Here is a 22,649-nt window from a genome sequence, read left to right as displayed (position 1 = left end):
GGGAGGCATTTTCCTTCATCTACAAAGGTCGCTGGCTGATGGACTCTGCTTCTCATGGCTATGTCATTCTGCTCTCTCTGAATCTCCTTTTCTCCAAAATGTTTCCCCTTTTACAGAACTCCAATAAACCAATCAAGAACCACCCAAAAGGGTGGAGACATGTCGTCACCTAATCCAATTTAACAAGCACTCTTGACTAAATCACATCATCCAGGGAGATGATCTGATTACAGTTTCAAACATAGGGATTATTCTACCTTTATGAAATGGGATTTTGATTAAAATCTGGCTTTTCTAGGGGGCATACTTTCTTTCAAACAGCACACTTCCCTCATCTGTAAAATGGTGACAATAATAGCGCCTACCTCCTAAGGGTGTTGTGAGGATGTGATGAGTCAGTACAAGCCAAGCCCTGAGGACAGTGTAGGCACGTGGGAAGCACGCAATAAATGCTGTTATTCTCTCAGACCTTTGAGATAGCAATCAGCAAAACAATCTCTGATTTGGATCTCAGTAACCTGCAGAAACCACAACTTTTTTAGTATTGATACTTTCTGAGAGAAAAATGTTACTAGAAAAAATTTACAGTAATTCTTTCTGCTTGAATACTTTAATCCTGGGAGCTGCGTGACCTCTGGCCACAAGGCAGAACCCGGGGCAACTACTGTCATTCTATGAATAATGTTTTATCTGAAGCCACAGAAATAGAACTTGCAAAAAAGTCATATATGGTTTTTAGATCTGATAGCAACTACCCTCCACCCACGCGCACCCCCAATTGATAATTGGCATGCAAAACAAATACGGTGATCCCACACCCTGCTGCTGCTGGGTGTTGTTTGCAATTGTATCACCTGAGAAATGGAATTCTGTGCTTGATGGGAGGACAAGCCTAGAGGGATAATTCTGTTAATGATTGGTGAGTTGTGCAAAGATTGCGACGCCCAATGTTTTTGATGGCAGTTTTAGGGAAGGCAAAGAGAGAAGTTTAATAGCTCTTATAGCACAACTCGATTGAATTAAATGCTTGGCAATTAAGTTCTATAAGGAAAAGTTAAAATAATGGGTTTAATTTACCCAGAAGGAGAAAAGCCTAAGGGATGATTTAATCCTCTTTATTAGAGGAAAGGATTTGTAAAGTGAAGAAGGTCTGGTCCTGCTGCTTTCCTTGAGCACAGAGGATCAAAGGTAAAAAGCAAACAAACAAAACCTTGCATTGAAACAGTAATGATTTAAGTGGAATTCAAGAGGGCTCTGTAAGAAAAATGCAATCCTGGAAGTAGTGAAATCCCTAACTCTAATGATTTTTAAGAAAATATTAGTAGCCGCACTTTTACTTCCTAACGTCAGGAGAGTAAACATACAGATTTGTGATTTCAGTTCAGAAATTTTGTCTCTTCTGAAAAAAATAGTAACTTGGTATTAGGTTATTTTTAAGGGCTGCAAAAAAAAAAAGTAACAAAAACAAAACTGAGAATTCAAAATTACACTAAAGTCTTAAAGGTAGGAAAAATGGAAGAATTCAGTCAATTAATATTTATTAAGCATTCAATTTATTAGGCACCAGGCTTTCTTGGTAAATTGTTCATAATAAATTTGGGTGCAATTCTACTTGTATATCCCATAAATACTTGATTGGCCAACTGTGTACCAGGTATTGAAGAAAGAAAATTGAAAAGGACCAATGAAGTCCTGCTCTAAGAGAGCTGACTTCTGATGGAAAAGACAGACAAGACACATTAACACATGAACAAGAAATACGACAATGTTGTAAGACACTCCACAGTGAAGTGAAGTCAGGGCTGTGATGGGATGACTGGGTTGCTGTTTTAGATAGGAAAGTCAGGAAAGCTCTTTCAGAGGAGGTGATTTCAAGCTGATGGCTGAATATCTAGAAGGGGCCTTTGTGAGAAAATCAGGAAAACAATTTTCCAGGTAGAGCAAACAGCTAATGGACAGGCCCAGAGGCAGGAGGCAATCTAAGTGCTGCAAGCAACTGGAAAAGGCCATTGTGTCTGGTACAGAGTGTACCATTCAGCGGCAAACGGTGCAAAATGAGATCCAAGAAAGGCGGCAGGGGCTCTTGTAATCTGGATTCTATTCTAAATGTGATGGGAAATACACAAGATTTAAGCAAAGGCATGACTGGATCTAATTTATATTTTTACTGCATGTATTATCATGGATGAAACTCACAAACAAAATACATAATGAAGAAAGCAAGCAAGTCAAAACAAGTATGATCCCACTTGTATAAAGTCCAAACATATGCATAAATAAACAGGGCATTGTTTAGGGATGCATAGAAATGTGGTAAATGTGATCAAATATGAAGAAAGTAAATGATAAACACAAATTTCAGTGTAGTGGTTCCTGTGAAAGTGGTACAAGAACGGGAATGCAGTTGGGGAGGGACACACTGGAATTAGATTCTATTTCTTAAGTTGTGTAGAAGGCATGTGGTAATTGTCATATCGTTATAAATACCTTATATTGTGTAGATTCTCCTCTACTAATGAAATGTTTCATTGTCCAAATTGTGTTTTTAAACTAATTCCTCTGGCTGCTGAATGGCTGAATTGTAGAGGCAAGTATAAAATTAAAGAGATGAATTAGAAGCTATTGCAATATCACAGAGACGATGGCAGGGGTGAAGGGAAGGGAAGACGTTTTGGCCTGTGCAACAGGGCATGGGATGATGCCATTTACTGAGGAGGCAAAGGCCCCAGGAGGAGTGGGTTGGGAATGTGGGAAATCAAGAGTTAATTCATTATTGCCCATGTTAGTGTGATAGGTCTATTAAACATTCTTATAGAAATGTCTGGTGGACAGTCGGATAAATGTGATGGAATTCCAAGGAAGTCAGAACTGGAGACTCACCTTTGGGTATCGCTGGGCTGCAGGTGGTGGTAAGCTCTGGGTCTGAATGACTGGAGCTCCGTATCTTGTTCTTATATATTTATAATTGTCATTAGGAACCTCAGTCACCCTAAACTGTCTGGTAAAAACTGTTGCAAAATCAAAAACAGAAGCCTGAAACCTATAATTTCTGGGATCAAAAAGAAAAAAAAATAGAATATGACATTTTAAAGACTTAGTATAGAATAATTTTTGTTTTATTCTTTTTTCTTTTTTTACTTTCTAGATTTTAGAAATATTAATCTTTTGCATTCTCCTGTATTTCCATAAAAGAAAAGGAATGAAGCACATTGTGATTCTCTTAACCCTGGTGGCCCTTCTTGGTAAGACATATTTTGTTTTCTTATTCTCTAATCTGGCCATGTTAAATCATAAAAGAGATCAAAAGGAAAATACTTGAGCATCCTTTCTTTCTTACCATTCGCATTTTCATCCCTGACCTATAGCAGAGAATCCAAATCTGAATTATACCAATTATACTTTACCTGCCCATTACTGCAATTGAAATGTGTTTGATTCTTTTGAAACTATACTTAAGGATTTTTACTTCTTGGTAATCTTTATCTGAACACTGACAGTTTGAGAATTTTTAAAAGAGAAACAAGCTGATAAACCCAGTTGAAAGTTTTGTGTCAGGAATTAGTAAGAACTAGCCTGTTTGTACTTTAAAAAAAATTTTAATCTGGCTAATATGTAATATAAATGTAAGGAGTAAGATTTTCTTATATACCACATTTCCTTGATTCATTATTTACCTACCCTTTACTTTTTTTTTTTTTTTTTTTTGTGCTGTGTGGCAGAGGTCACATTTCGTTGTTTTTTCATGTAAGTATCCTGTTATTGCAACACCATTTGTTGAATTTTTGTTGGGTTGGTTTTTTGTTGGTTTGCTTGTTTGTTTTGGGGAAGTACCTGGGCCAGAAATTGAACCTGAGTCTCCTGCGTGACAGAAGAGAATTCTACCACTGAATTACCCTTGCATCGCCCCCACCCTTTGCTTTTTATTTGCAAGAGGTACCTTGTAAGTATTTGAAAACTGATGCTTAAATAAGCCCACACTACATATTTTAATGTTCTTTCTTTCTATTTCTCTCTCTTTAACAAGCACACGCACACCCCAATACCAACATATAAGCTCTCTTTAATCATTTGGGAATACCCTTTTTTTAAATGTATTTGTAATTCCTCCTTTGTCTCTTCTTCGCCGTCAAGTATTATTTGACATGACTTTGTAGGTTTGAAGGACAGCCCTTGAGAGGCAGTTCATTTCCTCTTAGCTATTGGGGCAGGTTGCCCATAAATGGGGCACTGGAGTTTTCATTTTTCTGTCTCACCAACTAGTTATTTTATCTGTATCAGAATATTTGTATTTGGAATAGTTACTCAGAGAAACAAATTTACTCTATATCATACTCATGTATGTTGTTGATCAAGAGGACAGGAAAGGAATTTTTTATTTGTTTCCTTCCAATTTACCAAGGTGGGAGAACAAAAGCAAACAGTAAAAGGAGAGAATGTTCATTATTTAGGAAAAGACTGAAAATAAAGGAAATTTTAATGAGAAAGTAAGATAATAGAAGTAAGGTCATATATATCAGTTATGATCATAAATGTTACCAGCATAAATTTATCTAGTAAAATAAGAGTATTCTCAAATTAGACTTGAGAAAAATTCCTAAATTCTTAAATATTCTTCTCTGTTGCCTCACCCTCCCAATAACAGAACCACCACAATTAGCAACTAAATATTAATTCAGGGGGGCCTCCGGGACAGACTTCCGGTAGTGCTGGGGCCAACCTTCCTTCCAACCAGCCAGTCCCCTGATTGTGAAACATTTGGCTACATACACAAAATTCATCTAAAACAAGGTAACTCAGGTTGAAAGAGAAAGAAAGCAGGAGTGCATGATATTACTAAGTTAAAATCAAGGCAGCCAGGTGCATGGGTGGTTCAGAGAGGTAGAATGTTGGCCTTCCATGTGGGGGACCCGGTTTGATTCCCAGACCATGCACCAAAAAAAAAAAAAAAAAAAAAAAAAGGCAAAAAGCATTAAATGAGAAAAAAGGGATAATTTACACTGATAAAAGGGATATAATCTTACAAGAGATATGTAGTTCATTATGTTAATAAGCCAGAGGAGAAATATTAAATTATGTGAAATTATACTGAAAACACATTTTGCAGTCTAATATTCCTAATTTTAAAAAATAACTTGAAATAAAACAGGAATAGAGGGATATTTGTGTGTTGAAAATGTTTCCCTTAAACCAAAAGCTGAAGCACATCTGCTGATGAAATACCAAAAACATTCTCATTATAGTATAAAGTGAGAAAAAGATGACCAGTCTTCATTTTATACTCATTTGTGCTGTTTGAGTATTTTTCTACAATTAATGACTTTTACAAGGAAAAAAATGTTATGAAAATTATGTAGCAGCTTTGAAAAACACTTATAGTACTATGTTAAATAAGAAAAATAAAAACACAAAATTGTACCCATCTTTTTGTGAATAAAAGCATGTAAGCAACAAAAACTGGAAATGAATATAAGGTAATATACGTGGATTTTTTTTCCTTTATTGTTGCTATGATATTGTTTGTGTAATAGATAAAAGATGGAACTAAAAAAAAAATAGGAAGCCTCAGGCAAACAGGAAGAAAGAAATCTGGCTTCTAGTGAGTGAAGGAAAAGGTAGACCCCTTGTCTGTGCTCTCCTTTCTTAAAGGAATCTGCACAGCAGGGTCCTTTCGGTTGACCAGCAAGCTGGGAAAGCCAAGAAGTCCTTCTCTATCCGTAGAACACTCTACTTGCCAAAGCAAAATTAATAAATATTTATGGCTCTAATAAGAAAGCATCAATGGCAGTGTAGGAAAGTCCTTGGAAGGAACTCTTAATGAAAAACTAAGAATAAACTTAGAGTGCTAAAATTTAAAAATGGGTCAATTTATGTTAGGAAAAAATTATGCTGTTATAACGATGAAAGCAGTATATGTTTATTGTTGTGAATTAAGAAAATAAAGATACAAAGAAAGATACACAAATCCATGCCCATGAGTACTGTCATACGATACTGATGGGAGTGTGACTGATGCTTTCTAGAAGGCAGTTGGCCCGTGTATTTCAGAAGCCTTAACAGTGGCCATTGACACAGTGATTCTCCTTTGGATGGTATTCCTAAGGAAACAGAGTGCTAGACAAAGATTCACATGCAAGGATATTCATCATAGCTTTATTTTTTAAAATCAATTTTATTGAGATATATTCATGTACCATGCAGTCCATTCAAAATGTACAATCTGTGGCTTTTAGTATAATCACAGAATTGTACATTCATCACCACAATCAATTTTAGAACATTTTAATCACTCCAAAAAAGGAAAACCCCAAAACCTTAGCAGTCTCAATCCCGCTGTCCGTCCCCAACGCTCCATAACACACTAATCTATAGATTTATTTATATTTACAGTTTATACAAATGGAATCATACAATATGTAGTGCTTTGTGTCTGGTTTCTTTCAGTTAGCATATCTTTTAAAATTATTATTTTTTTAGTTGGAGAAGTTATAGGTTTACATAAAAGTCGTGTAAAGAATACGCCGTTCTCATATACCCCCTATTGTTGACACTTTGCATTGTTGTGAGACCTTTGTTACACTTGATAAAAGAATATTAAAATATTACTGTTGACTATAGTTCATAGTTTGCATTACATGTATTTTCCCACATACACCCTATTATTAACACCTTGCAATAGTGACACACATTTGTTTTAATTCCTTAAAGAACTATAATTCATGAAAAATCTTATACTTGTTACTATTAGCCACAGTCATTGTCTACAGCAGGGTTCACTGTGTTATATAATGCCACGTTTTATCCTCTAACTTTCCTTCTTATAACATAGAAGACCTAGAACTTCCCCCTTTCAACCACATTCACAGACATAATTCAGCATTGTTAATTACATTCAAAATACTGTGCTGCCATGCCCACCGTCCATTCCCAAACATTTACAATCAGCCTAATTAGAAATTCTGCACAAATTAAGCATCAGCTCCCCATTCCCTACTCCTCTTTCTGTCTCTTGGTAACTTATACTCTAGTTTCTAAGTCTGTGGGTTTTCTTATTATAATTAGTTCATACCATTGAGATCATACAATATGTGTCGTTTTGTGTCTGACTCTTTTCACTCAACATAATGCCCTCAAGGTTCATCCACGTTGTGACTTACATCAGGATGTCATTCCTTCTTACAGCTGAATGATATTCCACTGAATGTATAGACCACATTTTGTTTAGCCATTCACCTGCTGATGGCACTTGGGTTGCTTCCATCTTTTGGCCATTGTGAACAATGCCACTGTGAATATCAGTGTGCACGACTGTTTGAAGCCCTGCTTTCACTTCTTCTTGGTATATATCTGGTAGCTGGATTGCCAGATCATATGGCAGTTCTTATACTTCTTGAGACCTGTTTTGTGACCTAACATATAGTCTTTCCTGGAGAATGATCTGTGAGCAATTGAAAAACATGTATATCCTGCTGTTTTGAGGTGCAGTGTTCTTTAGATATCTGTTAGGCCTAGTTCACTTGTCCTGTTATTTAAGTTCTTGGTTTCCTTACTAATCCTCTGTCTAGATGTTATCTATTGATGAGAATGGTGTGTTGAAATCCCCAACTGTTAATGTAGAGATGTCTATTTCTTCCTCCAGTTTTGCCAGTGTTTGCCTCATATATTTTGGGACACCCTGGTTAGGTGCATAAATATTAATGATCATTATTTCTTCTTGGTGGATTGCCCTTTTTATTAATATATATTGTTCTTTTTTGTCTCTTATAACAGTTTTGCATTTAAAATCTATTTTGTCCAATATTAGTACAGCTACCCTGGCTCTTTTTTGGTTATTATTTGCATGGAATGTATTTTTCTGGCCTTTCACTTTCAACCTATTTGTGCCCCTGGGTTTAAGGGGAGTCTCTTATAGAGAGCATATAGATGGATCATACTTTCTTTATCCATCATGACAATCTGAGTCTTTTAATTGGGGAATTTAACTCATTATCATTTGATGTTACTACTATAAAGGCTGTATACATCATACCACTGGCTTCTGTCCTCCACAATTTCTGATGAGAAGCCATGGCCACAGTGGTCCCTGTCAGCAGCAGGCTAAAACAGCACTTCAGAGCCAGGACCCAGCAGTATGAATTCACCTATCAAAAACTGTGATCAGGGCAGTGCAACAGTGGCTCTGTGGGAGAGTTCTCGCCTGCCATACCAGAGACCTGGGGTTTGATTCCTGGTGCCTGCCCATACAAATAAATAAAATTGGAAAACCTGTGATCTGTGCTTGGCCGTGCCTCACCCCATTCTTGGGGAAGAGGGCTTCTACATCTCTCTGTCCACAGCAGCCAGCCAGCAACTGGACCAAGGCGGCCCCCTCGAGAATGGGGAAGAGACACTGGCAACTGCCACAGAGCGAGTTACAGTTTTTTACTGCAGTTTCTCAGTCTCTTTGTTCTGCTCCTCTCTGGATGCTGTGCAGTGCTCCCTGACCTCCAGAGCCCCAGAACAATTGTTTCAGACTGTCCATTAATTGTTTTTGTGGGAGGGATGAATCCGGTAGCTCCCTACTCCACTGTCTTCCCCCACAGCCTCATTTTTAATAGCAGGAAGTTGGGTACAATCTAAGCATAAAAAAATAGGGAATTGCCAAAATGAAGTATTCAGTCATACAGAGGCCTATTATACAGTCAATAAAAATCATGCTTTAGGAGCATACTTAATGGCAATGAAAAATAGGTTCCTAAGTAGTGTATTTTGTATAATTTACACATTGTGAATATATATATATATATATACACTTAGAAATAGAAAAACAACTAAAAAGAAATATGTCAAAATGTTAAAAATGATTTGGGGAAAAGAAAGTTGAGATTGCAGGTGTTTTAATTTTTTCTTTCCAGGCTTTTTTGCGTTTTCCAAATGTTCTTAAATGGACATATGCACTTTTGTACTTTAATAAAATGAGTTTAAAGGTTATTCATAATTCCAGTATTTTTAGTTTCTTCTAGCCTTTTCTCTGTGCATAGTTAAGTATTTACTATCTATATATATATAGATAGCATTGGAATGACACTGAATTACTGCATTACAATTTTGTATTTCCATGTATGCTCATCAACCACCATCACCCTCCCCCCGCCCCAAAAAAAAACTTGGCAGTGCTCTACTCCAGCCTAGAAATAACTTTCAGAGTTACAATACATAGTGATTAATCAGCTGGTGATTGTGCATACTTTGAAAATATAATGATTAGCTATAGCAATTGTTAGTTTCTTTAGCTGTTTAATAAAGAATCCCAGTTTTGCTTTTGTTTTGTGTTTAAGTGTAATTGAACATCAGATAGTGGTTAAATTAGAAAACCTTTAAGATCTTTTGCAATCCTGTGAGGTTCTGAGTCTAATGGAACGGTATGTTCAACTCCTTCTCTCCGTTAGTTATGACTTTGGGAAACGTGACTATTCAACCCACAAGACCATAAGCACATGTGCTCTAATTCCAGGCAAAGTCTTTAGGAGAAAATAAATGTACCTCAATAGCTAACCTCACAGACCTAAGCCATCAGGTGACACGGATCTCTATAGATATTTAAAATCCCTAGAGTAACTAAAATATGACAAATGTCATAATCAACAGAAAATATGTAAAAGGATCAGCTCAAAAGATATTTCAAGATGAAGAGAGGCCTCCTTATTAATTTAGGAGCTTTAATTTAGAATTTTTCACCTTGTCATCTCTATTAATTATGATTTTTAACTGAGAAAAAATGCCTAGAACCTACAAGTTAAAATATATTTTTCAGTTTTTGGAAAAGGAAATTATGGGAGATTCTTACTGGTTGACATATTCCTTTTTTGTATATATAAAAAGAAAAACAATACCTTTTCAAATGTTATTCAAAAGGAGTAAAACTGAGCCATATTATGACCAGGTAATCCATAGCAACAAAGGGAGTTTTCTCTTTCATATTTATTGCCTTTGACTTATAATTATTTGATTTCATGAGAAATTTATTTTTAACTTTCTGTGGGTTTCAGCTAAATTATGGAATTATATGCAACAGTAACTTCAAGGAACCTAAAGCAAAAAGAAAACACCATCTTCCTCCTCCAGAAACATAATGTTACCAGGAAACTCTTCATTGCTTTAATATTGTTATGACTTTATCATGTCACTTTTTCTTCATTGCTATTTGGAACCTATGAAAAATTTGTTCTCGTAGAGATAGGTATCTCTTTAGCATAAAAAATAGATAGACTTTGCTTATGCAAATCTTAGATTTCTATGGTTGACTCTGAGAAATGAATACTCAGCTCTAGGCCTGCTTCCTTCCCATCAGGGACCATGTGAAAAAAAGTGTAATGAAACATTTAGTAACAAAAGGGTTCAGACAAAGGCTTAGTACAACTCTTAGTAAACTAAGATTCACAAGGAGTGAATCGATTTTCAGTTTCCATTCTTCCCATTTATTTGGCTTTAAAATTTTTCAGTAGAGCTTAATACTTATTTTCCCATTAATGTCATTCGGACAACTTGGCTTTTCCTATCCCCTCCTTTCATTGCTTTCCCATTTTCCATTTACTAGTATTATAACTTCGACACCATCTTTTCAACCGTGGGGCTAGAAAGTAAGCATCTTGCTCCAAAGATAAAAAGCACTCAGTCACACAGCAGATCTTTGGCAGATTTAAGCAAATTTGAAGTCCAGTATAGCTTGAGCAAAGGGGCAGCTTCTCGTTTAACGTCACCTCTCCACACCTCATGCAACAGTTTTCATTATTCAAGCCAATTGGCATATTTGCTACTCTACCATGTTAACTTAAGATACTTATTATAATTCTATCTCAAATATGTATTTTATTTGTGTTTTGTCTTGTTTTCTTTTCTTTTTCAGCCTCACTGACTGTTATTTCAGTAAAGGCAGTGTCAGGCATGATCACTTTTTCTGTGACGGATAGAATGCAACTAACTTATCCCATCTTCTATATCATGTTTATCATCATGATAGCATCTTGTGTTTTCCAAGTCAAGTAAGTTAGCTTCTACATATTCACTAATCTTTCAACATTCCTGTGCTTCTCTGAGCATTAATCTTTATTGGCTGCAGATGATAATTAAAATTAGATTCAACTGATTTCTTAGAGTGAAGGGTCTACAGCTGATCCTCAGCCAACATGCTTTGCTTCATCCTTCCCATTCAATAATGAGTTTTTACTAAGCATCGCCCTCATGTCTTTTGAGTTCTAAAGTGCAGCCATAATCCAGCTAAGTGCACTTTGATACTTTCCTGATGCTCTTCTGCTTGTAATTAATATTCATCGTACACAGGTTGTCATTAGCAATAAATCAAAGGGGCAGGTCCACATCCAGGATTTCATTCTAAATATAGGAAATACATGAACCCTTCACCTTCGTTTCTTAGCTCATGCTCATTAATTGCCCAGAGAGGGACAAAACCAGACATTTGGCTGGGAGGGGAATCCTTTCCCCAGAACTTTGCATCTTTGGCCAGAATTTTCTTTGTACCCATGGGATTGCAGAGTGATTGTTTCAGGTTTCTCTTGGGGCCTAATAGTGGTGATATGGAACATTTTTAATTTCTACTTCGCTCTCCCACTTCTCCATCTACTCTAATCATTTCCCCTCCATTTCACATTGTGATTATGTCTTTGCCTGCTACACTTTCTTGAATCACTTGTAAGTTTTGTGTTCACCCTAAAATGCTATGCAAAAGCATCATCCCACCACCAGCTAGGAATTCAAAGCCCAAACTCAGAAAGAGAGTGGTTCCTTCCACAGATGCTAGAAATAAAGTCTAGTTGTTATTGGATACGTGCAAGCCCTGTTAACAAGGTCTGTGGAGAGTTACTGGAGAAGCACAATGTTTGTCCCTGTTATTTGTAAATCCTTATAGAATTTAGTGTGTTTCTAATACTTGAATCTTGATACTTTGTTTCTTGTCTATTTATTCTCCTGAATTGATACAGCACTTTATCTTTTGGATTTAGTGATTAGGATCATTATACTATGCTGTATGAATTTCAAAGGAAGACATAATTGAAAGGAAACTAGATTCCCATCACCCTTCCAGTCCCTGCATCCCTCACACTATAGAGCTGTGGTTCTCAACCCATTAAAATCTCCGGAGGAGGTTGGTCTGTAGAGACAGAGTCTACATATATGTGTATATAACTATGTGTATGTGTACACAGACACACACACACACTCTCACACATGCACACTCCTGGGCTCTACTTACAAAGATTTTTTTTCAATTGCTCTGGGATAAGAACTAAACACAGCCCCCCACAGGACAGCACAGCCCAGGCTGCGGCAACCTGGATTCATGTTGGTGGCAAAGTAAGTGAGAAGCTGAGCTCCTCACATGTGCTCTGCAGCTGGAGCACCCACTATTGTTTTTGAAACATTAAACATTCCTTAACTTCTCCATCTTCTTTCTTGGCACGTGGCATGTCAGTGGATAGCTATACTATTCCCCAGATATATTTAACAGATTCTAGGGTATATCCTAATGACTCAGCCCCAGTGTGGTACTGGTCCAGCAGCTTGAATTGCTTCCAACTCAAACTTCTGTGGCCTCAGAATATGATTAATTGCTTTTCATTGTTACTGTTGTTGGTTTAAACAGACCATAAAACCTGACATCTGATCTCATACATCAGATGCATATAAGCTATGACTGCTGATTGGAAATGCCCTTTTACTGCACTTCCTTTCTCTTTGTAGTTGTAGCTAAAGAACATGCATTTCTTGAGGTTATTGCTAACTTATAGCTGAGTTTCTCTTAAAGCCAGAGATTCAGCCAGTGCTTTCTACTCTAGGTTCCTGAACCAAGCCACAAACCTGTACAATACGACGACAGTGGTGCCAGTTAACCATGTTTTCTTCACAACCAGTGCCATTATTGCAGGTATGTTGTGGTTTCCTATACATAGGTGATTCCACTCCCAAAATAAACACAAAGTTTCCCTCACTATAAATGAGAGAATCAAGGAATCTTTGGATTATAAGGAATTGTAATCTAGGCTTATCACTCTAGACTCCATCCAGTAACTGAATTTCCTCCATAGCATCCTCTAGGAGAGTTATTCTACTTTGTGTGAACACTCCCCAGTACTCACTGCCTCCCGAGACAGCTCACTCCCCTTTTGGATCACTCTAATTATATGGAGAGCTCTAATTATTAGAAAGTGTTTCCTTTATATTAGAGCTGAAATTATCTTCCCCGTGAATTCAAAATGCTTATCTTGGTTCTGCTTTCTGGAATCTTTCCCATGCCAGCCCTTCTGATAATGAAAACAGCTGTCATGGTCCTCTTAAGTCTTGCCTCTGGGCCAAACATCCCCAATTCCATTAACTCTCTCCCCTGAATGTCTCTCATCAGCCTTATCAGAGAGTGGGGCCCAAAGCGAGAGTCAGTGCTCCAGGGAGGGCCAGACAGATGAGAACAGAAACTTAACTCCCCTGTTCTGGTCTCTATTTTTAGATTTTTTTATTATTATTTTTATTGCAGATCTTTTATTTTTATGGATCATTTTTAAATAAAATATGACAGACACAATAGTATTAAACAAAAAATATAAATTTGAAACTTGGTCCAAACAAAAATATAGTAGGCTTAAGTATATCATATCTAAATTTGTTAGTGATGTGTCCTATTTTATTAGTTTATTTGATATACTCACCACTTTAACTTGGGAGTTCATTTACCAATGAAGGTTAGTGTATTGTGGGGCACTTAGGGAACAGAAATTCTACTTCCGGAAATCCATTCTAACAAGAACAAAAAATCCTAAAACATAGGAAAAAATATATACAAAGAAGCTCATTGCTACATGCTGTAACAAAAACAACATTAACAAAAACTTAAAATGCCTTGTAGAGAGATAAATATTATGATGCAATGATGTATCAGTTTAATAGACCATGAAAACTTTAAAATAATGATTATGGGAAGTATGTAATAACATGAAAAATGCTTCAGAAACATTCATCATTTGACAGATGTTCATTAGAATTGGCATGGCTTCTTCCTATAAGAAATGTATTCTCTAGATGAGGAGATAATCTTCATATTAAGAAAGCTCTTGAGAACAGAACTCTGTCTTGCTCACCATGTTATCTCCAGCACCTGAAACAGTGGCTGGCACATAGGAGATTCTCAGTAAATAGGCTTTGACTAGCAAGGCTAACGCTTCACACATAAAATATGAATTCTGGGTGATTATATAATTTAAAGCCATATTATTTAATAAAAACACTAAGAAGGTGTAGGAGCTTTGGAGCAAGGAGAAATCTTTGAAACCAACAGGGAGAGGAGAAAAGCCCATCAGAGCAGATGATGCAGCCATGTTTTTCTTTCACTTAGAAGGGAGACCAAAAGAAGGAGATGGGAGAGGGGTCAGCAGTGGGAAATGGAGCGGTGGTAACTTCAATTGCTAGAGTGTCTTCTGGGGACCGTACCATCTGAGTAGGCAGGTGGCCAGTCCACCAGGCTACAGAGAGGCTGCTTAGTGGTGGCAGCTGGCCAGAGGTAGATGGGCCATGCCAAAGTACCCAGAGTCCACCTAGGCTCTCAGCTTAGTTTGCTGACCTCTGGTCTATTTCTGTAGGTGAGAAATGGCCGTTAGAGTTTTGTTTTCTTCCATGTTTCATTGGGGCAAATTCTGTTTCCAGAAGTTATGATAATTACGTTGACTTCATGATAACAATGATACTTCCATTATATACGCTCTATAAATTTGTGTGCTTTTTTGAATAATTGAGAATGCAAGTATGACATTTATATTTTTTAAAACTAAACTATTAGTCATACGTTTGAAGGGTGATTATATTTAGAAAAAAATAATATATTAACATAATTTTAAGAGCAATGTGTATTCTTATTCTAAAATTAATTTTGTCTTCTATTCCTATTATAGGTATCATATTTTATCAGGAATTCTTTGGTGCAGCTTTTCTGACTATAGTCATATATCTTTTTGGGTGAGTAAATGTCTAAGAGGTAAGGTATGTGAAATTCTATTACTTTTATATGGGACTTTTGGCATTGTATCTGAGCTGTAGAAAATTGGAATATAAGAAACATCAATTTCCTGAGCTCCTAAAAGAAACATATTTTTCAACTTTACACCCCACACAGCTCTCAGTGCCTTTGATTTAGGTATCTCTCTGAAGGTTCTGAAACATTGGGGGTTCCAGCCAAAGTCATGATGTATCAACTGGCCCTTGTAGTTTTATCATCACTTTTTTGTACTCTGTCAGGCCTTCCCCACCCTGAGAAGCTCTAGGTTAGATTTCAAGTCAATCAGAGGACTACACATGCTGCTAGGATCACCCAGAATGAAAGGCCAAGACTGGAGCAGCTCCCAGCTTTGGACCTAATAACATTGGGTTGGTAGCGACCCTTTCTTATGTCACAGTGCCCAACTTGAAGCCTCCTAGAGATTTGGTGGACACCATCACCAGCACTGCTTGCAAACAGAGAGCACAACTTTTACAGACTATCATCAGTGCACAGAGGCTTCCGTTGGCTCCATGTGGCGTTTGCTTAATGCTTAGCTGCTTCTTGATTTGGTAGCCACCACGACCATTGTTATGCAAACTTGAGATTAGACCATCCATCTGAAAACTCAATTTCATAAAATATTTGGGTGAGGTCGAGCTTTTGGGTCTGGAAACTATGACTTCTCTTATGGCAAGGACAACTAAATTTCTTAGAAAATTAAAGAATAAATTATTTTTTCGCTCGCGTTGCATGCCAGTAATGGGTCTGGCCATGACTGGATAGGAAATGAGACCTCGTGTCTGCCCAAATGGTTTAGAGCCTGAATTAGCCTCCAGATGGTAAAAACATGGAGCAGAGATTTATGGAAACCGTCCAAATCTTGGTTCTGGGTGCAAGCATTATTGGCTGCAGCAATTAAGACAAGTTCTAGGCAGCTTACCATGAGAAACAGGATGAACAAAACCAATGGAATTTATATCATCATGTAAAATATGGAGCTCAGTTATTTCATACCATGAGCTGCTTTGGTGTTCTTGTATTCATTATTAGTACCGTTCTTACAGGTGTTTCCTGTCATTCCTTGGAGTACTGTTGGTCACAAGAAATCGAGAAAAAGAACATCTGCAACAGTCTTACATTGCTTTTGGAAATATTCCTGGTAAAATTATAATTCTTTCATTTGTCATAGAGAGTTTTACCCTTATAAATTAATAATTATGGGTATTGTTTTGGGTATTCATTAGAAATGTAATCCTTACCCTCAAAAAACTTATATTTAATGATGAAATCAGAGGTAGTGTTTTTTTGTTTGTTTTTTAAAATATTTTTATTGGCACATCTTCACACACATAAAATCTATACGTGGTGTACAATCAGTGGCTCACAATATCATCCCATAGTTGTGTATTCATCACCATGATCATTTTTAGAACATTTGCATCACTCCTGAAAAAGAAATAAAAAGAAAAAAGAAAACTCTTATACATCCCATACCCCTTACACCTCCTTCTCATTGACCACTAGAATGGCAATCTACCCAATTTATTTTACCTTATCCCCCCTATTATTTATTTACTTTTTATCCACATTTTTTTACTCATCTGTCCATACCCTGCATAAAAGGAGCATCAGACACAGGGTTTTCATAATCACAGTAACATTATAAAAGCTATATATCTTGAAAAGTTGTATTATCGTTTCAAGAATCAAGGCTACTGGACACAGCTCTAAAGTTTCAGGTACTTCCCTCTAGCCACTCTAATACACCATAAATTAAAAAGGGATATCTAGTGTTGCAGCTCTTTTAGAATTTGTCTAGCAGGTTTTCTGGCTTTAGCCAGAAAACCCTCATTTTTATTGTTTAAAATAATACAGTTAGGTTTAAAGGGGAAAAAAAGGGGGGGTTATCTATACAATGCATAGGCATAACCTCCTGGATAACCTCTGGATTCTGTTTGCAATCTCTCAGCCACTGAAACTTTATTTGATTTCATTTCTCTCTTCCCCTTTTTTGTCAAGAAAGCTTTCTCAGTCACATGATGCTGGGTCCCAGTGAATCCCAGGAGTTCTGTCCCACGTTGCCAGGGAGATTTGCACCTTTGGGAGTCATGTCCCACAGAGAGGGCAGGACAGTGAGTTCACCTGCCAAGTTGGCTTAGAGAGAGAGGCCACATCTGAGCAACAAAAGAGGTTCTCTGGGGGTGACTCTTAGGCCTAATTTTGAATAGGCTTAGCCTATCCTTTGCAGGAATAAGTTTCATAGGGGCGAACCCCATGATCAAAGGCTAAGCCTATTGATTTGGTTGCCCCCACTGCTTATGAAAATATCTGAAATTCTTCAAATGGGGAAGTTGAGTATTTCCACCTTTCTCCTCAGTCTCCTAAGGGTATTTGCAAATATTTCTTTATTCACTGCACAAATTACTCTGGAATATATAAGGGCATCATACTAACCTGTACAAACCAACAAGATCTCAGGCCCTATTCAAGATTCCATGTACTTATGGTGTTCGACTAAACTGACCAAACAAGTTAAATTAGATAATGTGCTACCTAAAATATAAATTTAGCATCAAATAAGCATCTCTCCCTTTGGTCTCATGCAGAAGTTAAAGTTTTGAAATATGGACAATATCATCCTTTGCCCTGTATTCTGAACTACCCCAGTCCTATCCAGATCAGCTTCATTCATATCTCTACTTGAAGTCTGATCACTTTTTCAACTTTTTAAACAGTTCCTGTACTGCTGACTTTCATTGCTTCAGAGCTCTAACTCTGAGTCTCAGGTGTCACATAAATACCCTAAGTTTCTGGAAATGACCAGGTTATATACAAACAACTCAATATCTCAAAATTTAGAAAAAACAGTTACACCTCCTGAATATATGCGACTGCTGAAAGAACTTACAGTCTAGGACCTTTTACAATAGGCCCCAGCCTGATAACCCATGCTCTTGATGTCAGTTCACTGAGTGAGGCATGATAATATTTGTCTTTTGTTCCTGACATTTCATTCCACATACAGTCCTTAAGGTTCATTCACCTAGTTTCATGCCTCACAACTGCATTACTTCTTGTGGTTGCTCAGTAGTCCAAGTTGTATGTATATACCACAGTTCCCCCTTCCAGTCCTCAGTGGTTGTACCCTTAGGCCACCTCCATCCATTGGGAATCATCCTTTGTGAATCAAGAACACTTCTGCCATAAACACCAGTGTGCAAATGTCTATTCATATCCCCACCCTCAGTTCCTCCAGGTGTATACTGAGCAATGAGGTTTCAGGATCATATGGCAACCCCACCCCTAGCCTCCTGTGGAACCACCACACTTGGTGTACCTTCACCAAGTACACCTTCAAGGAGCTGTACCTCTCAGTTTCTATGGACAGTGAATAAGTACATCTTTTTCTCCACATTTTCTCTAGCACTTGTTTCTCTCTGTTCATTTTTATACAGTTTTATTCACACATCGTACAATCCAACCTAAGTGTGTAGACATGCCAAGGTGGTGTTTTAACTGTAAATGTTAAAAATCATTTATTGAATGTTAGTGTTTCACAGGACACTGACCATGTTTTGTTTGTTCAGGGATTTTCTTTTTGGGTTTCCTTAATCTTGGAAAAGGCTAGAAAATAGAGTGAGGAATAGCTACCAGCAGTAAATTCCCACAACGAGGGGAACCAGTGAAAGAACCTCTAAGGGTAGAAGGTTCAGCTGCAGGCGCCCGTCATTCCTGGGGAGGAAGGGGCTTGTGTGCTGCGTTGCCAAGAATGACCAGCACCTGGGTAGCTGCTTCTCCTCCTCCTCACCTCATGCATCCAGGTTTATCACATATCGTCCTTCCAGTTCTCACTTACACTGAGAAATAACTCACTTTAGTCACTTAGACAGCAGAAGCAAAGTCCAGGACAAAGGAAACAGTCTGCTCTGTCCTCACCTCCTCCCCATCCACCCATACTCAACACTCTCCAGCTTTGTGAGGCACTTGAGGTGACCCTACAGGTTTCCAAACAAGAGTGGAGATGTTCTCACAGTTTCCTGCGCCACTCCATTAGGACAAAGGCCTTGAGGCAATACCCATTAAACCCTTGTCCCTAAGGCTGAGAAAATACAGCTCTATGAAATGGATTCTGTGTGGTCTTTCCCATCAAGCCATCTTACCAGCCAAGAGCATTCCTGGCAAGGATTTGCTTTATAGATGACTTGTATTGTCAAAGATTCTTTGGTAGAAAATGAACTTTAATTATTTTTAACCCTGTATTTCATTTCATAGAGCCAAGATCAATAGCAGCTTTAGAAGCCATTATTAAAGCCTATTTTTCAGTTTGTCATATATATTAGACTAAATATGGTAAGGAAGATGGGGAGAAAGGTTTGGAGTTGCGTGAATGCTTCATGCTAATCTGACTGACCCAACGTGTTTCCCATACCTTTGGGGTAGGAGACAGTGCTCTCTCTTATGGGCAGTATATGAGCACATTTTAAAAGACCTGAAGTTCAGAGAGCCTTTTCTTCCTTGACATCTCTTCTGTTTACTGTGTATTCTGTTTTTAATACATAGTATTAAAAAAAAAGAAAGAAAGAAAGAAAATGTGGCCTAGATTGAGGGGAAATTATTAGGACTTATTCTTCTGTAAGAGCTCAAAAGATTTTTTTTATGATTATTATCTCCACAGGGAAACAAATGTTGGACAAAATACAGCCAGATTCAAATGGCTTATCCTATGGAACTTTGCCTGATGGAAGTGACTCAACAAACAGCCAAAGTGGGGAGAAGAAAGAGGTCTAAAATGCCGAGGGGGCGGCTGTTGGCCTGTTATCCGATACCACCTTTTTAAAAAATTGCACATGTTCAATTTGTGTCAGCAGCTATTTTATGCTGACATGTGCTAGCTTTCGTTTCAGTCCTTTACCCCGCCTCACTGTCTCTGGACAATCAAGGCCTTGCTAAGCTTTGACAGTCTAACGTTTTCATGGAATGTGATGTGAAGTGCTCCCCACACCCTGAGCCTCTCCCCAGGGACCGTCTTCCTAGCTAGATCTTAACTAGAGCCTGGCTGCCTGCTCAGGAATGCCGCACAAATGTGGGCATTGGCGAGGTGGCCTAGCATGTATAGGTGGTTTTTCCCTAGATGTGGTTTGTACTGTCATTTTGCTTTTCTTTGAGGAAACCCTTAGCCCCACAGTCTTACTCTCGGAAGAAAATGCTTGAGAACATTCCTTTTTCCTAGGACACCTTTAGGAGGCTCCCCATAAAAATGGCACCTTCCTATTCCTAAACTAGAATGGCAAATCGTCTTTTGTGGAAACTAACCCTGTGATAATCGTCCCTTGAAAATTCAGACTTTTTTAAAATTCGAATTTACAAGTGGCATTCTATAGATGGTGCATATCAAAACTAAAAGACCTTGGCTGGTGGACCTTTTAAGCTTAAAAAGGGGGGGAAAAGTAGTACCAATGTTTTTTTAAATAAAAATATAGAATGATAGTGTTTTCTCCAGTTGCAAGATCCTATTACAGTTGAATTGAAACCAAAGAAATGCTTCATATTCTATGTCCTTATATGTTATGGATCTTATAATTTATCAAATGGGTTTATATGACTTAACTTTCAACACAAGTCCCAGAAATCACATTCAAAGCCTTAGTGTTATTCTCACTACACACTATTTTCCCCCCAAGTCATTATCTCAAGCTTTATCAGTTCTTCTAGGTAAAAAGTCAAGTTTGATTAGAGAGCTTGATTGCAGCTGTTTAAATCCGTGGGCATAGAACACAGCCAGGTGGACAGACCTGAGCCCAAGAACCCCATGCCCTGAACAGCTTTTCTACTACAATTGAATCACATGGGTTCTAAGACACATTGCAGATAGAATGCGTCATCCTGTTATTTATGCTCTACCTAATATTTAACTGAGGAGAAAAGAGTTGTCTCCATTGTAACCAACATCAAATAATCAGCCCTATCCTTAACGACGTTTCAAAAGCTTCCAGTCACTTCTGACATGTCAGTCTAATGTTATTCCAGCCAAGTGTCTTGCATCTGTATAGACTGTCTAACTTAGAGCTATTGAGGCTCTAATCTTCACTGTTTTAGGCCTTCCAACTTTGTTCTTTGTCCCGATCGACCCAGCCATCCCTGGCCACAAAGGAGATATTTGAATCTCTCAGCAATGTATGAAAAATAACCCAGAGCCTGTGTCTGGCTGCTGACCCCCTAGTAACAACCCCTACCATTGTGGAGGGTGTTCCATTAATTCAGATAAAACAGTCATATAACTTTGTGGCATGTTTTAGTGAATTGGTCCGGCATGTTGGCACTGGGGAGGCTCAGCAAAGAAATAGGTCTGGTGCCTTAAGCTACAGATTTCTGGTGACACTAGGAACTGGTTCCAAAGATTGGGAAAATAAGTAGACAGAAGAGTTTTACTTGAAGTATGACTACATTTATAGCTATAGCACGTGGTTTTGAGCATTGTAGAATTTTGCACAGACACAAGCATGATGCCAGTACTTTAGCCACTACAATAAAGTTTCAAGAAACGGCATTGACTTCTGCACATTTGAGCAATCAAGCAAAGCTATAGAAGTCCAGGTAACACATGAAATATACTCAGACCTAATTTTACTTTCCATATTGCTGCACAGAACTAAGGTGAGCAGGAGTTTTAGTTGTACTAGCTCATATGATGTCAAAAATTGTGCAATACATGGAAAGAACCAAAGCCAACCCAGTGCTTCTCTTGACATTGTGAGTTGGCACTTGGTTCATCAATTTATCTGGACCAGGGGTGGGCAATTTTTTATGTAAACTCAAAGAGCCGCAGTCTTTGTCACAGCCACTCAGTTCAGCCATTGTGGGTCAATAGTGGCCCTCGACAATATGTAAATGAATGAGCATGGCTGTTTTCCAATACAGTTTTATTTACAAAAACAGGTCACCAGTTCACATACTGTAATTTGCTGGCCCCTGGATGAGGCTTTTCTGCTTCTCTGTGCAGCCTCTTTCCTGTTTCTTAGACACTCAAGAGTTTAAAAAGTAATTCTCATGGTTCATGATAAAAAACAGATACTATGGAAACTATCTTGATATTTATATCAGGGTATTTTTATTTATATAAGATATAAACAGAAGTGATGAGTTCATTGTCGGTGCCTAAGTTTTTCTCTTTTGAAGGCAGTGGTTCTTTTTTTGAACACTACTAACAACACTAGAGGAGCCTCTGTGATCCCATACTCAAAGCTGATAATAGCTTTGGAAATGAGTTCACTCTCATGTAGTAGATTAAAGTGGAAGTCTTTACCATCTGATTGTTTTCAGTTTAAATGTTTGTGTGCCCTATAACATCATACTTTTGTTACCGGAATCACTCGGGAAAAATGCAATAAAAAATGTCTTGAAAAGTGACTCAGAATGCATTCTTCAACTCACTTACCACCCCACCCCCACGGGCTCCAGAAGAGTCTATCCTGTGGCAGAGAAAGAAAGGGAAAAGACAAATTTCATACATTAGTGAAATTTTGGTGCTATTAATGAGTAATGGTGATAATATGAAAGTTTGGCTCCAAAAGAAGCGGGTGCAATGGTGGATGTGACTCTAATGGACATAAATGTTGAGCCAGGTTACCTGAAG

The 22,649-nt window shown here is 37.8% G+C and overlaps 1 protein-coding gene and 1 non-coding gene across 3 annotated transcripts in view; both read left to right on the top strand.

The window, feature by feature from the left end:
* The window catches only part of NIPAL2 (NIPA like domain containing 2), a 96,957-nt gene extending 74,534 nt beyond the window's left edge, over positions 1-22,423 (top strand). Inside the window, exons 6-11 of one of the 2 annotated variants that reach the window (XM_077167308.1) lie at positions 3,146-3,242; positions 10,883-11,018; positions 12,831-12,919; positions 14,931-14,994; positions 16,081-16,175; positions 19,692-22,423. In XM_077167308.1, coding sequence (XP_077023423.1) covers positions 3,146-3,242; positions 10,883-11,018; positions 12,831-12,919; positions 14,931-14,994; positions 16,081-16,175; positions 19,692-19,804 — 594 coding nt within the window. In that variant the 3' untranslated portion in view covers positions 19,805-22,423. The remainder of the gene's footprint in view (positions 1-3,145; positions 3,243-10,882; positions 11,019-12,830; positions 12,920-14,930; positions 14,995-16,080; positions 16,176-19,691) is intronic. The other variant, XM_077167309.1, reaches the window with a different exon arrangement.
* LOC143689256 (U7 small nuclear RNA) lies at positions 16,805-16,866 on the top strand. The gene has a single exon (XR_013178705.1). It is a non-coding gene; the product is annotated as a U7 small nuclear RNA (small nuclear RNA).
* Positions 22,424-22,649: the final 226 nt, after the last annotated feature.

This window comes from Tamandua tetradactyla, chromosome 6 (genome assembly GCF_023851605.1).
Source record: "Tamandua tetradactyla isolate mTamTet1 chromosome 6, mTamTet1.pri, whole genome shotgun sequence".
In the NCBI taxonomy this organism is placed as follows: Eukaryota; Metazoa; Chordata; class Mammalia; order Pilosa; family Myrmecophagidae; genus Tamandua; species Tamandua tetradactyla.
The sequence above is the reverse complement of the archived record's forward strand: the minus strand, read 5'-3'. Positions and strand labels throughout refer to the sequence as shown.